The 18,450-nt window shown below is 39.5% G+C and overlaps 1 protein-coding gene across 4 annotated transcripts in view; it reads right to left on the bottom strand.

Annotated features, from left to right (window-relative positions):
- PPP1CB (protein phosphatase 1 catalytic subunit beta) overlaps positions 1 to 18,450 on the bottom strand; it is a 51,241-nt gene that overhangs the window by 23,980 nt on the left and 8,811 nt on the right. For all 4 annotated transcript variants that reach the window (XM_017877012.1, XM_017877013.1, XM_017877015.1 and 1 more), the window contains exon 3: positions 1,690 to 1,821. In XM_017877012.1, the coding sequence (XP_017732501.1) occupies positions 1,690 to 1,821 (132 nt within the window). The remainder of the gene's footprint in view (positions 1 to 1,689; positions 1,822 to 18,450) is intronic.

Raw genomic sequence — 18,450 nt, 5'->3', positions numbered from 1 at the left:
CCACTAAGCTGTTCCTGAATTCCTGACCCACAGAAATTGTGAGATGGTAAATTAATGTTGCTGTAAGCCACAAAGTTTTGGAATGATTTATTATACAACAATAGATAACTAAAACAATCTTATTATCTGGTAGTTTAACTTACGTCACTTTTTAACGCCAAATATGGAGACAAATAGTAAAACTTTGGAAATACGTAGTACAAATAACTTCTATTACCTTCCAGTTATTTCTATATTACATTTTAAAGAAACCTTCAAAGAATATTTTAATTCTAATTTTAAGATCACCTCTAAGTAACTACATCTGCTTCATTTAAGTTTATACAGGGGACTGATTATTTTCCCCAAATTCCGAACTACTACCTCTTACTTAAAGGTATGATATTCTAGGCCGGGCGCGGTGGCTCAAGCCTGTAATCCCAGCACTTTGGGAGGCTGAGACGGGCGGACCACGAGGTCAGGAGATCGAGACCATCCTGGCTAACACGGTGAAACCCCGTCTCTACTAAAAAATAAAAAAAACTAGCCGGGCGACGTGGCGGGTGCCTGTAGTCCCAGCTACTCGGGAGGCTGAGGCAGGAGAATGGCATAAACCAGTGAGCTGAGATCCGGCCACTGTACTCCAGCCTGGGCGGCAGAGCGAGACTCCGTCTCAAAAAGAAAAAAAAAAAGGTATGATATTCTAAGTTAATTGATCCATTCAACAAACATTTACTGGCCAGCTGCAGTGGCTCATGCCTATAATCCCAGCACTTTGGGATGTCGAGGTGGGTGGATCACCTGAGGTCAGGAGTTCGAGACCAGCCTGGCCAACATGAAGAAACCCTGTCTCTACTAAAAATACAAAAAATCAGCTGGGCGTGGTGGCACACGCCTATAATCCCAGCTACTCGGGAGGCTGAGGCAGGAGAATCACCTGAATGCGGGAGGTGGAGGTTGCAGTGAGCCGAGATCGTGCCATTGTACTCCAGCCTGGGCAACAAAAGTGAAACTCTGTCTCAAAGAAAAACCAACCAACCAAAAAACAAACATTTACTTAGCTAGTATTTCTTATTTGCTGGGCACCGTACAAAGGACTGTAAAAAAGCCACTGTAAAACTTAAAAGAATACAAGTTATAAAGTAGCATAATCTTCAAAACAAATTTAAATAACATAAAAGTTAGAAGACACAGATGTTGCCATACTGACCCTCTAAATTATACACCTATTTTTCTCTAACCAGTGTAGTAAAATGCCCTTTTCTTGATATCCTTGACAACATTAAACATCAATCTTTGGTTTTCTTTTGTAATCTGACTAGAGTTGGAGACTTGTTTTAAATTGCACATCACTGATTACTAAAGAGGCTGAGGTCCTCATGTTTACTGGCCATTTGAATTTCTTCTAAGATCTTCATCTTCCTATGTTATTTTCATATACTACTTTCTCTTATTTATTTCTAAGAACTCTTTATATATTATAAATAGAACTCCTTTTATCTATTGTATATAATATAGCAAGTACTTTCATCTTGTCTGTAACCTGTCATTTTATAAGTTTCAATTTTATACACTTTTATTTAGTAAAGCCTACTGATCGGTTTTATACAAAATTTTCAGTAAATGTTTTCTCTAGATCATCCTCAATGTAAACATGGGAGGAAAAACATGATTCAAAAGAGTTGTTTCCAACTTTACCCATTTACATACCACAAATTTTCAGCGGTGCTTCCAATTCCAAAAGAATAGGCTGGCTGAGAAAGATCTCCCGAGACTTGATACATAAGCCCCGAACTTCTGCTTCAGTCATCTGCACAATCTTTCCTGGACGACATCCTCGTACTGACAAACAATAAATAAAACAGTCAGTTTTCTAAAATTTACTCATATAATAATCTTTTACAAAGAGTCGTGCCCGTATTTTAAAAATCAGAAAACTCACACAGGCAGCAAACGACCCTATTTGGTCCCACGGTTTAAAATAATGTTATTCTATGATCTTTGACTTCTATTTTCAATGTTACTGGCTCCTGATGATGCTCCTCAAGTCTGCTGTTGATGAAATGCAGTCCTGTTTTTTGCTGTACTGTGGCCATCCTGGGGCCTAGTAGCCTAAGAGACCTAAAAAATTTCAGGGCCGAGCGCAGTGGCTCACGCCTGTAATCCCAGCACCTTGGGAGGCTGAGGCGGGCAGATCACCTGAGGTCGGGAGTTCAAGACCAGCCTGATCAACATGGAGAAACCCCATCTCTCCAAAAATACAAAATTAGCCGGGTGTGATGGTGCATGCCTGTAATCCCAGCTAATCAGGAGGCTGAGTCAGAAGAATCGCTTGAACCCAGGAGGCGAGGTTGCAATTAGCTGAGAAGCACTTCAGCCTGGGCAAGAAGAGTGAGACTCCAGCTCAAAAAAAAGAAAAAGAGATTTCAGAGCCCGCACCCTTTAAGGTCTGGCCTGTTTTCTTATCCTGCATCTAGTAGGATGTCACAATAGCATCATTAAGAACAATGTGCTATGAAGAAAAGGAGATTAAATTGTAATTGTTAGTAGATGATTTAGCTTCACACTTTCTTGGAATGTTACCAGCAGTCCCCAAAATTTTAGCTACTGCTATCTCCACTTTCTGATCAAAACAAATAGAAAAAAGATATCAGTTATGTATTAAAATTTAACATATTGTTATTTTCTAATAGAGCATTATATTAAAACCTCTAAAGGCTATTTAGATGGACTGAGGCATTTTTGCATTACTGAGCCATAAGATAATATGGTTTCCAGTAACTTGTGGGATGAAGGGGAGTGGAATGGTGCATGGAGAGAGAGAGGAGTTCCTTACTTGCTCCACTGAACTCAACTTGTAATCATTTCCTCTCATCACCATCTCCCCTGACTCCCTTTAACCTTAAATTTACTGCTGAGCTCTCATTTAATCTCAAGTGAAAGGGCATTTAAGGAAAGAAAATAGGCTGGAAGCAATAGCTTGCACCTGTAATTCCAGCACTTTGGGGGGTCAACGCGGGAGGACTGCTTGAAGCCAGGAGTTCGAAACCAGCCTGGGCAGCAAAGCAAGGCCCTGTGTCAACAAAAGATTTTTTTAAAAAACAGAATTAGCCTAGCATAGTAGCAGAATTGCTTGAGGCCAGGAGGTTGAGGCTGCAGTGAGCTATGATGGCACTAGGGCATTTCAGTCTTGGTGACAGAGCAAGACCCTGTCTCTGCAAAATAAAAATAAAGGCTGGGCATGGTGGCTCACGCCTGTAATTCCAGCACACTGGGAGGCCAAAGTGGGCGGATCACTTGAGCTCAGGAGTGAGAGGTCACCCTGGGCAACATGATGAAACCCCATCTCTACCAAAAATACAAAAAATTAGCTGGGCATGATGGTGCATGCTTGTGGTCCCAGCTACTCAGAGGCTGAGGTGGTTCACTTGACCCCAAGAGGCGGAGGCTGCAGAGAGCTGAGATTGTGCCACTGCACCTCAGCCTGGGTGAGAGTGAGACCCCATCTCAAAAGTAAAGTAAAATAAAATAAAAGTCCATATATTTCCTGCTAAAAATTGCTGATTCCTTTGTCAGGTCAATAAGAGGCTTTAAAAAAAAAAGGGGGGGCCTCCACATGCAAAAGCTATATATTCCATTAATATGTTAATATAAAAGCAAAAAGGAGGCAATAAAGAGGAGACACAGATAACATTCAAAAGTGCTTTAGCAAATATGCTACTTTATAAGACTACCCCTGAAATTCAAAACAATGATCAGCAGAACTGCTTTTATTATGAGAACTGACATAGTTTCTTTAGTGCTCATTCTCAAACATCAATTACCTACTTCTGATGCACATTTGGGGTTTTCTAACACCAAAAAGACATCTCAGCTTTAGTTTTAAATGTGGAAGATTTTAGTTTAAGAAAAAAAAAATGTGGCCGGGTGCAGTGGCTCACGCCTGTAATCCCAGCACTTTGGGAGGCCGAGGTGCGTGGATCACCTGAGGTCAGGAGTTTGAGACCAGCCTGGCCAACATGGTGAAAACCTGTCTTTACTAAAAATACAAGAATTAGGTGGGAGTGGTGGCGGGTGACTGTAATCTCAGCTAGTTGGGAGGCTGAGGCAGGAGAATTGCTTGAACCCAGGAGGTGGAGGTTGCAGTGAGCTGAGATCGTGCCATTGCACTCCAGTCTGGGAGACAAGAGCAAAACTCTGTCTCAAAAAATAAAAATAAAAAAAAAAGTATTTGCCTTGGAAGAATTAAAGGTCTCAGACTGCTTTCAGACAACACACAAACAGCTAAAAGTACTTACAAACTGTATTAACTCATTCAACAAATGCTTGAGAGCCTACTACGTATCAGTTGTTTATAGAGATAATAGCAATGAACAAGAAAAACAGTAAATTATCAAAACTTAGTTGTAACTTGACTACTAAGTCAAAAGACTAATGTGAGTCACTTCAGTATGTCAATTTAAAACATTCAAATGACAGTGGTGAATATTTTACCTAGTATTTATTTTACTCCCTCTGTATAATTTTGACTTCTCAAGTAATTGTGTAACTAACATTTTTACAGAGCTATAAAGTGCTTCAACTTGTAAGTCATGCAAATCCACAGAAACTAAAAATTTACCAAAACAAAAAACAAAAACACACTGCACAGAAACTTTGCAGGATGCACATTTCTCCCTTAATTAATATTTCTGAAGTTGTGAGACTCTTGCAATTAAAACCTTCTTACAATTATAATTGGCAGTCCCCCCCTCCCCAACTTAGTGGCACATAAAAGTGTATTTAATAATCAGTCACATCTGAAGAACTGATGAATGCAGTTAGAGAAGCTAAACGTTTTCCCAATGTTCAAAACTCTGACGAGTTTTAGAAATTAGAAATAAATTAGCCAAAGGTTGGACAGAGTAAGGCAGATGTCTCAGGGCAATCCCAGCTGTCTTCCAATTCAAAAGTCCTGCTCCTTTATGTACTCTCAAGAGTTCTGAAAAAAGGAAGAAATCATCCGGGCAACCTGTTACATAGGGCAACTAGACTGCTATCACAGCATCCATGAGGGATTCCAGTGTTTGGATATCTGAACCTTGCTGGATTTTAAGACACTATAAATCGGCATACTTCATTAGGTACAAAGCACCTTCCCATCAATCATTTCATTCAATCCTTTTCACACCTCAGGATCTGAAAAGGGAAGCGATTATCTCCACTGCACAATGACAGAGATTAAATAACTCGCATAAGATCACAGTGCCCAGGTTTTATAAGACTGATGGGAGTGAGAAGCAGCAGAGAAGGATTCAGAATCAGTCTTCTAACTCAAAGGCCAGTACTTTTCCACTTCACCACATAACATTTTGGATCAAAAATTTCCTAGAAATTTTCAGCATATTGTAATTTCAGACCAGATAAAATCCCATTATAGCAAATATCTACCATACTTATTACTGTTTAGAAAATATTTTAACTTTTTTTGTTTGTTTGTTTGAGACGGAGTCTCGCTCAGTCGCCCAGGCTGGAGTGCAGTGGCTCGATCTCGGCTCACGGCTCACTGCAAGCTCCGCCTCCCGGGTTCCCGCCATTCTCCTGCCTCAGCCTCCCGAGTAGCTGGGACTACAGGCGCCCGCCATCTCGCCCGGCTAGTTTTTTGTATTTTTTAGTAGAGACGGGGTTTCACCGTGTACACCAGGATGGTCTTGATCTCCTGACCTCGTGATCCACCCGTCTCGGCCTCCCAAAGTGCTGGGATTACAGGCTTGAGCCACCGCGCCCGGCTAACATTTTACATACATATAGTATACTAACTTTATGGGTGTAACTCAATGAATTTTAAACTATCTATATACCTGAGTAACCACCATGCAGATCAAGATACAGAATGCTTCCTGCAACCCTGAAGATTCCCTTGTGCCCTAACCATGACAGTAATGCCTAAGGTTACTATCCTTACTGCTACCAGTATATATTGATTTGATATATTTATGAATTAGACTTTTAGATAAAAAGAAACATGAGAATGCTCTTTTGCTCATTATTGCATCTGTGACATACAGCCATATAATTATGTTTAACAGTCACTTGAAATACAGGCTGAGAATCCTTAATCTGAAATCCAAAATGCTCCAAAACCCAAAACTTTTTTAGCGCTAATATGATGCTCAAACAAAATGCTCATTGGACCATTTCAGATTTCAGATTATCCAATTAGGGATGCTTAACTGTTAAGTATAATGCAAATATTCAAAAATCTGAAAAAATCCAAAATCCAAACACTTGGGGTCCCAAGCATTTTGGATAAAAAATATTCAATCTGTATTCCATTGTATGAATATATGACAGTATCTTTACTACTCTATTTGGATTATTTCAAGTTTGGGGCTATTACAAATGCTATGAATAGCCATGGACATATTTATCTTAGGCACGTATATAACAAAGCAGTAGAATTGCTCAGGTCACAGAGAAGGCTTATTTTATTAAGTAGCAGATATCATCAGTTTCCCAAAGTGGCTATATCAATTCATAATCCTCCTAACACTGTTGCTCCACATCTTTACTGATACTGCAAATTATCAGTATTTTTAATTTTAGTCATTTTGTTGGGTGTATGGTGGTATTCGTTGGATTTAATTTGATATCCCTAAGGACGCAAGTTGTTGAGTACCCTTTTTCTTTTTTCGATGGAGTCTTGCTCTGTCACCCAGGCTGGAGTGTAGTGGCATGATCATGGCTCACTGCAACCTCCACCTCCCCGGTTCAAGGATTCTCCTGCCTCCTGAGCAGCTGGGATTACAGGTGCACACCACCACGCCCAGCTAATTTTTGTAGAGACAGGCTTTCACCATATTGCTCAGGCTCATCTCGAACTCCTGACCTCAAATAATCTGCCTGCCTCGGCCTCCCAAAGTGTTGGGATTACAGGCGTGAGCCACCGCGCTTGGCCACTGAGTATCTTGTTCATGTGCTTAATAGAGCATTTAGGTTATCCTCCCCCCCCTTTTTTTTTGGACAAGTTCATTTTAAGTCTTTTGTTCATTCTTTAAAACTGGACTTTTTCCATCTCTTAACGCTATCTTTTGATGAACAGAAGTTCTTTAATGAATTTAAATGTTACAACATCTTAATTTAGTCAATCTTTTTTTGGTTAAGGCTTTTTGCATCTTATTCAATAAATGTTTGCCTTCTCTAAAGATATTTCCTTATGTTTCCTTCCAGATATTTTATTGTTATAGCCCACTTCATTCTATAACGCATCTCAAATTAATTCTGTGTATGGTTTGATGTAAAGGTCAAGGTTTTTATCCACACAGATATCCAGTTGATTCAGCACCATTTATCATAAAGATCATCCTTTTCCCCAGTGAACTGCAATGGCAGCTTTGTAGAAAAATCAGGTGACCATACAGGAACCGGTCTGTTTCTAGCCACTTATATATAGCTCATTACCCCATTTGCCTATTTTTTCATCAATACCACAATGTCTTAATTACTACAGCTTTTTATAAAGTCTCAGTATCTAGTTATATAAACATCCCAATTTTGTTATTTAGATTTTCCTTTTGAACTTTCAAATACGTTTTAAAATTGGCTTGTGTCTATCCCCTCCACCCCCAAACTTGTGAGGTTTTAAATTGGGAATAAGGCTGGGCGAGGTGGCTCATGCCTGTAATCCCAGCACTTTGGGAGGCCAAGGTGGGTGGTTCACCTGAGGTCAGGAAGAGACCAGCCTGGCCAACATGGTGAAACTCCCCTCTACTAAAAATACAAAAATTGGCCAGGCGTGATGGCGGGCGCCTGTAATCCCGGCTACTCAGGAGGCTGAGGCAGGAGAATCCCTTGAACCCACGAGGCGGAGGTTGCAGCAAGCCAAGATCACGCCATTGCACTGCAGCCTGGGCAACAAGAGTGAAACTCCGTCTCAAGAAGAAAAAAAAAAGGGAACAAATAGGTTAAGCCTAGAGAGAATGGACATGTTCACAATTTCAAGTCTTCCAATCCACGAATATGGTATCTCTCCATTTATTTATTTCTCTCAGCAATGTTGTACACTCTAGTATGGCAGTTTTTCAGTTTTTCATTAAATTGATTTTGGCTGACATCTGTGATGTCATTTCTTTCAAATGTACTGAGGTCTGCTTTATGGTATAGTATATGGTATATTTCAGTAAATGTTTCATACATATTTGAAAAGCATATATATCCTGCAATTATTGAGTGAAGTGTTCAATATCTGCCAAGTAGGTCAGGGTGGCTGTGTTGTTCAAACTTTACCCTTGCTGATTTTTTCCTGTTTGTTCTACTAGTTACTGAAAGAGGAGCACTGATCTACTACGGTTGTGGTTTTATTTCAACTTTTTATAACAGTTGTCAACCTTTCCTTTTAGTTTTAGACCTATATTATTACATACATAAAATTTAAGATATTTTCCATTAAATTTATCCTTTTAGCATTATACAATGCTCTTCTTTGCCTCTAGTGTTACTTCCGGCCTTAGAGCTTTTTCCAACATAAATAGAGCCAACTCAGATTTCATCTGATTAATGCGTGCGTGATATTCTCTCCTCCCCGCCCCCTCCTTTTTTTACTTCCTCATTTGTGTCCTTAGATTTAAAATACATCCCTTGTAAACAGTATCTATAATAGTTAGGTCTTCTGATCTTTGCATTAATTTCAATGTTTGCTCCTTTCTTTTTTTGGGGGGGGATGGAGTCTCACTCTGTCACCAAGGCTGGAGTGCAGTGGCATGATCTCGGCTCACTGAAACCTTTGCCTCCCAGATTCAAGCGATTCTCCTGCCTCAGCCTCCCAAGTATCAGGGATTACAGGTGCCCACGGCCAGCCAATTTTTGTATTTTTAGTAGAGACGGGGTTTCACCATGTTGGCCAGGCTGGTCTTGAACTCCTGACCTCAGGTGATCCGCCCGCCTCAGCCTCCCAAAGTGCAGGGATTACAGCTGTGAGCCACTGCACCCGGCCAATGTTTGCTCCTTTCACATTCAATATAATGACCGACGAAGCTGGGTTTAAGTCTACCATTCTGTCATTTGTTCTGTTTGTCCCATCTATTCATTCCTTTCTCCTTCCCTGCATTTCTTTAGAGTAATCAACTATTTTTTTACTATTCCATTTTCTCCTCTATTAGCTTTTCATTATACATTATTTTTTCATTCAGAGGCTGCTCTAGAGATTACAAATACTTTTGATTGATTACCACCCTCCAGTCTTTTGTTCTACAGTTGTATTTTTGTTTTCACATTTTAAATTCCACAAGCCACAACTATTAAACAGAATTTATATTTACTCACATTCATCCTTACCATTGTCCATTTCTTTCTGCAGTTCTTTGCTTTTATGTTAATTTCTTTCAACATGAAGAACTTGCTTTAATATTCTCTAGTGCCAGCATATCAGCAATATATTTTCTCAGCTTCAGTTTGCCTTTATTTTACTTTACTACTGAAGGATATGCTCACTAGATTTAGAATTCTAGACCAGCCTGACCAACATGGAGAAACCCCATCTCTATTAAAAATACAAAATTAGCCGGGCGTGGTGGCACAAGTCTGTAATACCAGCTACTCAGGAGGCTGAGGCAGGAGAATTGCTTGAACTCGGGAGGCAGAGGTTGCAGTGAGCCAAGATCATGCCATTAGCCTGGGCCACAAGAGCAAAACTCCATGTCAAAATAAAGAATTCTAGGTTGTCGTTTTTTTCTTTCAGTACTTTAAAGAGAATGCCATTCTATTGTCTTCTGTCTTCCACAGTTTCAGGTGATAGATCAGCCATCATTCGTATTATTGTTCCCTGAAGCTAATGACTTTTTTCTCCTGACAGCATTTAAGATTTTCTCTTTCTCTTGGATTTTTAGCAGTTGTGTTCACCATGGTTTTCTTTCTATTTACCCTGCTTGGAATCACACAGCTTCTTTAATATATGCTTTGATATCACTGTTTTGGAAAATTATTAGTCAATATTCCCATCCCATTGTATGTCTATCTCCTCTCTTTCTAGGATTCCTATTATACCTGATAGACCTTTCCACTGTCTATCAGCAATACATTAGTCTCTCACGCTCTCTTCTGTACTTTTTTTTTCTGTCAGCACTAGATAATTTCTATTGGTTTTTTGGACAATTCAGTTTCATTAGCTTGTCCAAAATAGCATATCCTATTTTGGTGAATGAAATACTGAATTATGGGTACAAAATTGCAGAAATTTTAGATAAGACCTTTCTCCAAAGAAGGCTGTTTCCTTTTAGCAGCAGCACAGCAGTAACTCATTTTCCTGAGGGCTGGTCTGTTTTAGTTTTGCCTTCAATCTTAGGGAGTGGTCATGATGGGGTCACAATGGACAACTCACAGTGTAATAAGGCCTCTCTAACTCAGCAGGATTTGAACTTCCATTTTTGCCTCTCTGGCATTAGGTAGATACTGAAATGTCTGCTCAGATCTTTAGCTTCTCAGCTACTGTTTTCTGCTGGGTTTCTTCTCTTGCTTATGTGTACCTCTGAAGTCAGTCAATGACTTTAGCACGATGCCAGTGTTTGTATGGCTTGGGGCCTACGAATATTTTTTTACATTTTTTAAATGACTGCAAAAAGCAAAACAAAAGAATCCTTTGTGACATATAAAAATTATATGAAACTCAAATTTTAGTGGCCATAAAGTTTTACTGGAGCATAGCCACTTATTTATTTATCACTTGACACATTCATGCTACAATGGCAGAGCTGAGCAGCTGTGACAGACCACATATGGTACTCTCATCATTTCACCCTGCTTTTTGGTGCGTCACAAATTATAGAGATGAGGTTACAACCTGGTAGCGTCATGGGTGTCACGATTATTGCTGCACAGCAACATTTTACTTACTTTTACTACCAGTGCATACTCATCAAGTCAAAGCAAGAAAAGTGGACTTTGAATGTTGTGTTTTTAAGACACAATAAAGTGTTCATTATTTTGTTATTTAATTGGGTGCTAAGGCATTGCGGTCATTACGTAGCTGTGCTAAAAAAACAAAACATATACTGATGGTATCAGATGGAGCAGTCACCACAACATTCCCAATTCATAGTAAAGCAATGGTGAGGGAGGTTTTTAAAAAATTAAAACGAAATCTCATCACAGCAGAATTTCTTCACAAAAACGAAAATGAGTCCGCAACTCAAGTTTCCAAGTGGCTCATTGGTTAGCCAAGTTAAGTCATTTATCAATGGTGGGTTAATTAAATTGTGCCTGATTGGAAAAGTTGAAGAACTATGTATGTCTTGAGACAATAAACTTTTAAAGGCCATCAGCCTTTCTGTAAAAAGGGTGTAAAAAAGAGTTGAGGACATTGGGAGCAAAATTAGTAAACAATTAAAAAACAAGACAAATGGTTCTGAGTGGTGTTCCTTGGCTCTTGATGACAGGTGTTAGCAATACTTGTTATTTGGGGAGCCAATCTTGATTTGAAATGACTGAAAAGTTACCCTCTATAAATAATCTATGTGGAACCAACTACAGGCAAGAATATTCTCAAAGCAGCTGAGAAAAACTATTTTAGTACAACCTGAAGTGGAATCTGCTAAAATATGTCACAACTGATGATGGTAAAGTAGAAAAATACTTAGTTGGACTATTTTACAAAATCTGAGAAAATGTAGGATGTTTGAAGTCTGGTGCAGTTTTTTTGTGGAAAAATATCTTAATCAGGTATTACTGAACCAGAAGCATCAAGGATCAACTTCATTTGCTCTCATGAACTTAACCACTGTCAGTTTCATGAGTATTTGTTAGTAATAAAAGCTGTATATCCTCATTTGGCCAACCACACAGGATTTTGATGGCTTAGCAGTGACAGCTTTATTGCAATTTATTTGCATTCAGGGCTGATACTGAATTTTTTCTAAACAAGAAGAATCACCCTCAATCACTATTATCAAACACAGAAAAGTTTTAGAAATTAGATTTTGCAGCCAATCTAGTAATTTCTTCTTTTAATTTCAGGTAGCCTCCATTCTACAAAACAGAATGAAAGCTCCCTTGAATGTTTTAAAATAAATTCAGCCTAAAATTATAAGGCAAAAGATATATATATGAGAAACTTCTATTGTGGTAAGTCATTCTGACAACTAATACTGTCTGAATTAAAGAAGTTGTTTAATTTTTTACTTTTTGAGATGGGGTCTTGCTCTACTGCCCAGGCCAGAGTGCAGTGGTGTAATCAGGCTCACTGCAGCCTACTGGCTCAAGACATTCTCCTGCCTCAGCCTCCCAAGTAGCTGGGACTATAGGCATATGCCACCACACCTGGCTAATTTAATTTGCTGTAAAGACAAGTCTCACTATGTTGCCCAGGCAGGTCTCAAACTCCTGAGCTCAAGTGATCGTCCTGCCTCAGCCTCCCAAAGTGCTGGGATTAAAGGTGCGAGTCACCACACCCGGTCAGCAAACTGCTTTATATATATAACCCGTGCTGTCAAGTTAAAACAAGTCAGATCTTCATTCCCACACAATTTTGCATCAGACACATTTTTCAAACTCAAACTAGCATTCTTCAAACCTTGACTCAAGTGCAAAAAAATTTCCACATATCAAAATCCATTTAACTGTGCAGGTGAGGAGCTTCCACCTAACCCTCTATTGGAAGTGATTAATCCGCAACGTAATGACATGCTAAAAGGCAAATATCAGAATTCCATAAATGCTTTCCAAGTGATGAATATGCAGTATGTTCCCATCTGTGTAAAAAGACATCTTCTAAGATGAAATAAATAGAATCTCACTACAGATCAGCATCAAGAGATGACCACTTGCAATCAATTTTGATGACAGAGAACATTAACTTTGAATCTCAATTAAGCAAAATGTTTATCCTCTCCCAAAAGAATTCTGTCCTTTACTCAACTATTATATTTCACATTTTGTATCAGTGTAAAAATTTTTCCATTGCAAGTTTGTCTTTCCAATGCACATATCCAAGGGATGTGATATATACGTGTCTGTGTGTTGTGTGTATATTAAATTTTTCACTAACCTTCTGCTACTTTCCCCAGCAAGTTCTTACTTATCTAAAACAGAAAGGATGGCAAGAAAAAAGCACTAATTCCAACACCTATGCACGGTGTCTCATAAATTTTTTATTTTTTTTGAGACAGAGTCTTACTCTGTCGCCCAGGCTGGAGTACAACGGCATGATCTTGGCTCACTGAAACCTCCACCTCCTGGTTTCAGGTGAATCTCCTACCTCAACTTACTGGGTAGGTGGGATTACAGGTGTGTGCCAACATGCCCAGATAATTTTTTGTATTTTTAGTAGAGACGGGGTTTCGTCTCGTGCCCAGGCTGGTCTCGAACTCCTGACCTCAAGTGATCCGCCCACCTTGGCCTCAAAAAATCTTAGTAATCTTCACTGACCCCTGGTATTCTAACTCTCACCCAACCCCCACCCCTAAGATTACATACTAATTAACGGCAGTTAAATCTAGACATCCTAATTTTTTCCTAGCATTTTTGCCATATTTAGCACAAAAGCTTGCTTTTAAGTAACAAAAGGCAGAAAATAAAATTCTACAATTGGCTAAAATGTGGAGTCTTGTTTTTTTTTTTTGTTTTGTTTTGAGATGGAGTCTCACTCTGTTGCCCAGGCTGGAGTGCAGTGGCGCAATCTTGGCTCACTGCAAGCTCTGCTTGCCAGGTTCACACCATTCTCCTTCCTCAGTCTCCTGAGTAGCTGGGACTATAGGTGCATGCTACCATGCCTGGGTAATTTTTTTGTATTTTAAATAGAGACGGGGTTTTACCGTGTTAGCCAGGATGGTCTCAATCTCCTGACCTCGTGATCTGTCTGCCTCGGCCTCCCAAAGTGCTGGGATTACAGGCGTGAGCCACCGCACCCGACCCCCTTTGTTTTTTCATTCTTGCTCTCTCGCTTTCCTTCTCCCCCCTCCCCGCCACTCTGTCTTCCTTTCCTCCTCGTCTTTCTCTATGCACACAACACACACACGGTTTTAAGTGAAAAAAAAATCAGGCAGCTGCCATACTTCCCTCTCATCTTAGGCCTGCCTGTTAAGAATAATTAATGTGGGCCTGGCGCAGTGGCTCACACCTGTAATCCCAGCATTTCAGGAGGCTGAGGTGGGCGGATCATTAGGTCAGGAGTTCAAGACCATCCTGACCAACATGGTGAAACCCCCTTCTCTACTGCAAATACAAAAATAAGCCAGGTGCGGTGGCGGGCACCTGTAATCCCAGCTACTCGGGAGGCTGAGGCAGAAGAATCACTTGAACTTGGGCGGCAAAGGTTGCAGTGAGCTGAGACTGCACTCCAGCCTGGGTGACAGTGAGACTCTGCCTCAAAACAAAAGAATAACTAATGTGGATTCAGAGCTCAAAATGGCCTTTAGTGGCTCTGTATAATACCACAAATTGTCTGTAATATTGTGTATATATAAAAATATTTTTCTGAGACGGCCCATGGCTTTCATGAATTCACAAACCATAAGTTAAAAATCAGTTCAGGTACACTGGTAAACAAATAGCAAGTATAATGAGAAAAGAATGAAGAAGAAAAGTGACAGATATAGGTGAGGGCTAGACATTTCAGGAATAAAGGAGTTTTTTTTTTCACTGCATTGACATCTGCTTTTATAGTACAAAAGCAAGGATGGGTAAAACGGTTAGTGTCTCAATACACACCACCCCACTGGTAGTCACTGTGTTGTTCATTGCAACACACAAAAGTGAAACAGGAAAAAGGCAGCTTCATGTATGCCCTTTGGAAAAGCAGTAAAAATGATCAACTTGATTAAACTTCGATCTTTGAATACACCTATTTAACAATCTACATGATAAAAGGGAAATGCCCACAAAGCACTCCCACTCCATCCCAAAGTACAATGGCTGTCGCAAAGGAAAGCACTCCTGTGACTGTTTTAGTTCCAAGTTGACCTAGACACTTTTTTTCACTAAACACTTTTACTGGAAAGTATAACTGACGAACTATGGTTATTCAGACTTAGATATTCAACAGATATGTGTGAAAATGAACAAAGTGACCCTGTCATTTCAAGGAAAACAACTGACAGTACTTGTTGCCAATGGTAAAATTCAAGTTTTCAAGTTACAAACCAAAATTCTAGAAACCTTGTAATTAGCACCATTAATCTGACAGCTTCCCCATAGTTAAGGACTCTTCTGATGAGATCTTGTAACATCAACAAATGTCATTTCTGGATACTGTATTACATAATAAGCTGTTTCAACATCTGGACATCTGCATAACTCAGCTGAATCAGTATTATCCAAATGAACAATGCATATTATAAAGTCATGCGTAAGATCCATTTAAAGTACAAGAAAGATCAATGGATTTTAATGTAAGAGAACAAAAAAATTCATGGATATAATTTCAGATTCCACATCTCTTTTAAAATTAACCTTTAAAAAACCACCTCTTGCTGATTTTTGGTAAAAACATCAGAGAATACCTACAATCATCTAAAAGAGCTATTAAACTACTCCTTTTTCTAACTACGTATCTGTAGGAATACAGATTTTCTTCATATTCAACTAGAACAAGGTAACAAAAGACTGAAAACAGAGATGTGAATTCAGCTGTCTTGTGTTTAAAAGACTAAATTAGATTTGCGTAAAATGATGGCACTCTTCTCACATTTTTGCTTTAGAAAAGTTATCTTCCTAAAAAACATTTATGCTAAAATGTAGTAAGTTGCTACTTAAAGAACAGATATTTATTTATTTATTTAGAGACAGAGTCTCGCTCTGTCGTCCAGGCTGGAGTGCAGTGGCGCAATCTCAGCTCACTGCCACCTCTGCCTCCCGCGTTCAAGCACTTCTTGTGCCTCAGCCTCCCAAGCAGCTGGGATTACAGGCATGTGACACCACACCCAGCTAACTTTTTTATATTTTTAGAAGGGATGGGATTTCACCATGTTGCCCAGGCTGGTCTTGAACTCCTGGCCTCAAGCAATTCTACCCGCTTCTGCCTCCCAAAGTGCTGGGATTACACGTGTGAGCTACCACACCCAGCCAAAAACAGAAAGTTTTAAATTCTCAGTTTTAACTTCTAATGCAACATTGTTAAATACTTCACATAAATAAAAGCTCGTTTTCAATTCTTTAAACATATGGAGAATTTGAGTGTAAGGGGGTCTCAAGACTCAAAGTTTAAGAAACACTGCCCTATAGTTCCTGGCCAAAAGCAAGCACACAACAGCGCTAAACCACTTTTCACCATTTTATCCTACCTAGAAATATCTTTCCCTCTCAGCACCAACACTGATATGTCAAACCAGATGATAAATGCTGAATAAATCTTCCAGAATTAAGCTTTGCTTACTGTTAACATTTTTTACTTTAGAAACTTAAAAATTTTCTTAAATAACAAGAATAATAATAATGGGAATAGTAACGAAACTGTTATACATACTTACATACCAGAATGGTGGTTATATGCAATAAACAGAAAGTGTAGGAAACAGTATCTGTCACATACTTACAAGAAAGCCTTCTCGAAATTAGTACAGGGAAGTTCCAGGGCTCAGTGGCACAAAGAGCTCTCTGTTACATACTTCCTAGCTCAGGTTTGTACTAAGCAATAACGACAGCTAACTTTTTCTGACCTTTAATGTGTCAAGAATTGTTTGAAGGCACTATCATATATGCAGAAGACACTGGGGCAGGGCTGAAATACACCCAGAATCTGTGTCCTTAATCATTATATAAGATGGCATCCCAATGTATCAATATTTACTAATATTTCTTGAGTAAACACTTAACTGAGTAAACATCTGATTATCATTCAGGATTCACATAATTCTAGTAGTTGGGAGTCCGAAATTCACAAAAGCGATTCCTGTCATCTAAAATTAGACCTCACTCTTTCTCACTGACAGGTTTGCAAGTTTCTCCCCCTCAGAGGCGCGATGGCTCATGCCAGTAATCCCAGCACTTTGGAAGGCCAAGGTGGGTGAATCATCAGGTCAGGAGTTCGAGACCAGCCTGGCCAACATAGTGAAATCCCATCTCTACTAAAAATAAAAAAAATGAGCCGGGCCCACTGGTGGCGGGCGCCTGTAATCCCAGCTACTCAGGAGGCTGAGGCAGGAGAATCGCTAGAACCCAGGAGGCAGAGGCTGCAGTGAGTCGAGATTGCGCCACTGCACTCCAGCCTGGGCGATGGTGTGAGACTCTGTCTCGGGAAAAAAAAAAAAAGTCTGGTCTTTTTGTCTCGCTAGTTTGGCTCAAGTATCGATAGTAATTCAAATAAAAGGCTTGATGCAAACCACATTGAGGAAACATACAAGTACCTATAAAGATTCCTTCTTAATTTACTATTTAAAGTTTTAAAATAAATGATTACAACTGCTAGATATGACATTAGTGAAAGCTATGTAATACCCGACATCCCTAACCTTGATATGAAAACTTAGATTTTGATTTCTCCAAATCTTGAGAATGAGAGGTAGGACTAGGGGGAAGGTTAAAATGGTGTCAGACAAATACAGTTATACACCATTTACCAAAGGGATACTTCCTGAGAGATGCAGTTAGGTGATTTTGTTGTTGTGCAAACATCATAGAGTGGACTCACACAAACCTAGATGGTACAGTCTATTGCTCTTAGGCTACAAAGCATGATGCACACTATGTTACTGTGCTGAATACTGTAGGCTACTGTAACACAATGAGTGCTTGTGTATCTAAACACAGAAAAGGCACAACATATATACAGTAATAAAGATATAAATATTTCTTTCTTCCAGAATTAAGCTTTGCTTACTGTTAACATTTTTTACTTTAGAAACTTAAAAATTTTCTTAAACGTTTTGAATTTTACAGTAACGATTAGCTTAAAACAAAACATATCATACAACTGTACAATACTTTCTTTATATCCTTATCCTATAAGCCTTTTCCTATCTTTAAAATATTTTTTACTTTTAAACGTTTGTTAAAAACTAAGACATATACACACACACTAGCCTAGGCCTACAGTCAGGATCATCAATATTCCACCTCCACATCTACACTGGAAGGTCTTCAGGGGAAGTAACACACATGGAGCCATCACCTCCCAGGATAACAGCGCTTTTTTTCCTGGAATGCCACCTGAAGGACATGCCTGAGGCGGTTTTAAGTTAACTAGTTTTTAAAAATAAGAATACACTCCAGGGCCCAGGGCCCAGTGCGGGGGCTCCCGCCTGTAATCCCAACACTTTGGGAGGCGAAGGTGGGCGGATCACCTGAGGTCAGGAGATCAATACCATCCTGGCTAACACTGTCTCTATTAAAAACACAAAAAATTGGCCAGATGTGGTGGCGCACGCCTATAATCCCAGCTTCTCAGGAGGCTGAGGCAGGAGAATTGCTTGAACTCGGGAGGCGGTGGTTGTGGTGAGCTGAGATCACGTCACTGCACTCCAGCCTGGGCAACAAGAGCAAAACTCCGTCTCAAAAAAAAAAAAAAAA

Source organism: Rhinopithecus bieti, unplaced genomic scaffold (genome assembly GCF_001698545.2).
Source record: "Rhinopithecus bieti isolate Rb0 unplaced genomic scaffold, ASM169854v2 scaffold_7681, whole genome shotgun sequence".
Taxonomy (NCBI): Eukaryota; Metazoa; Chordata; class Mammalia; order Primates; family Cercopithecidae; genus Rhinopithecus; species Rhinopithecus bieti.
Note: the sequence above shows the minus strand (reverse complement) of the source record. Positions and strands in the feature narration are given on the sequence as shown.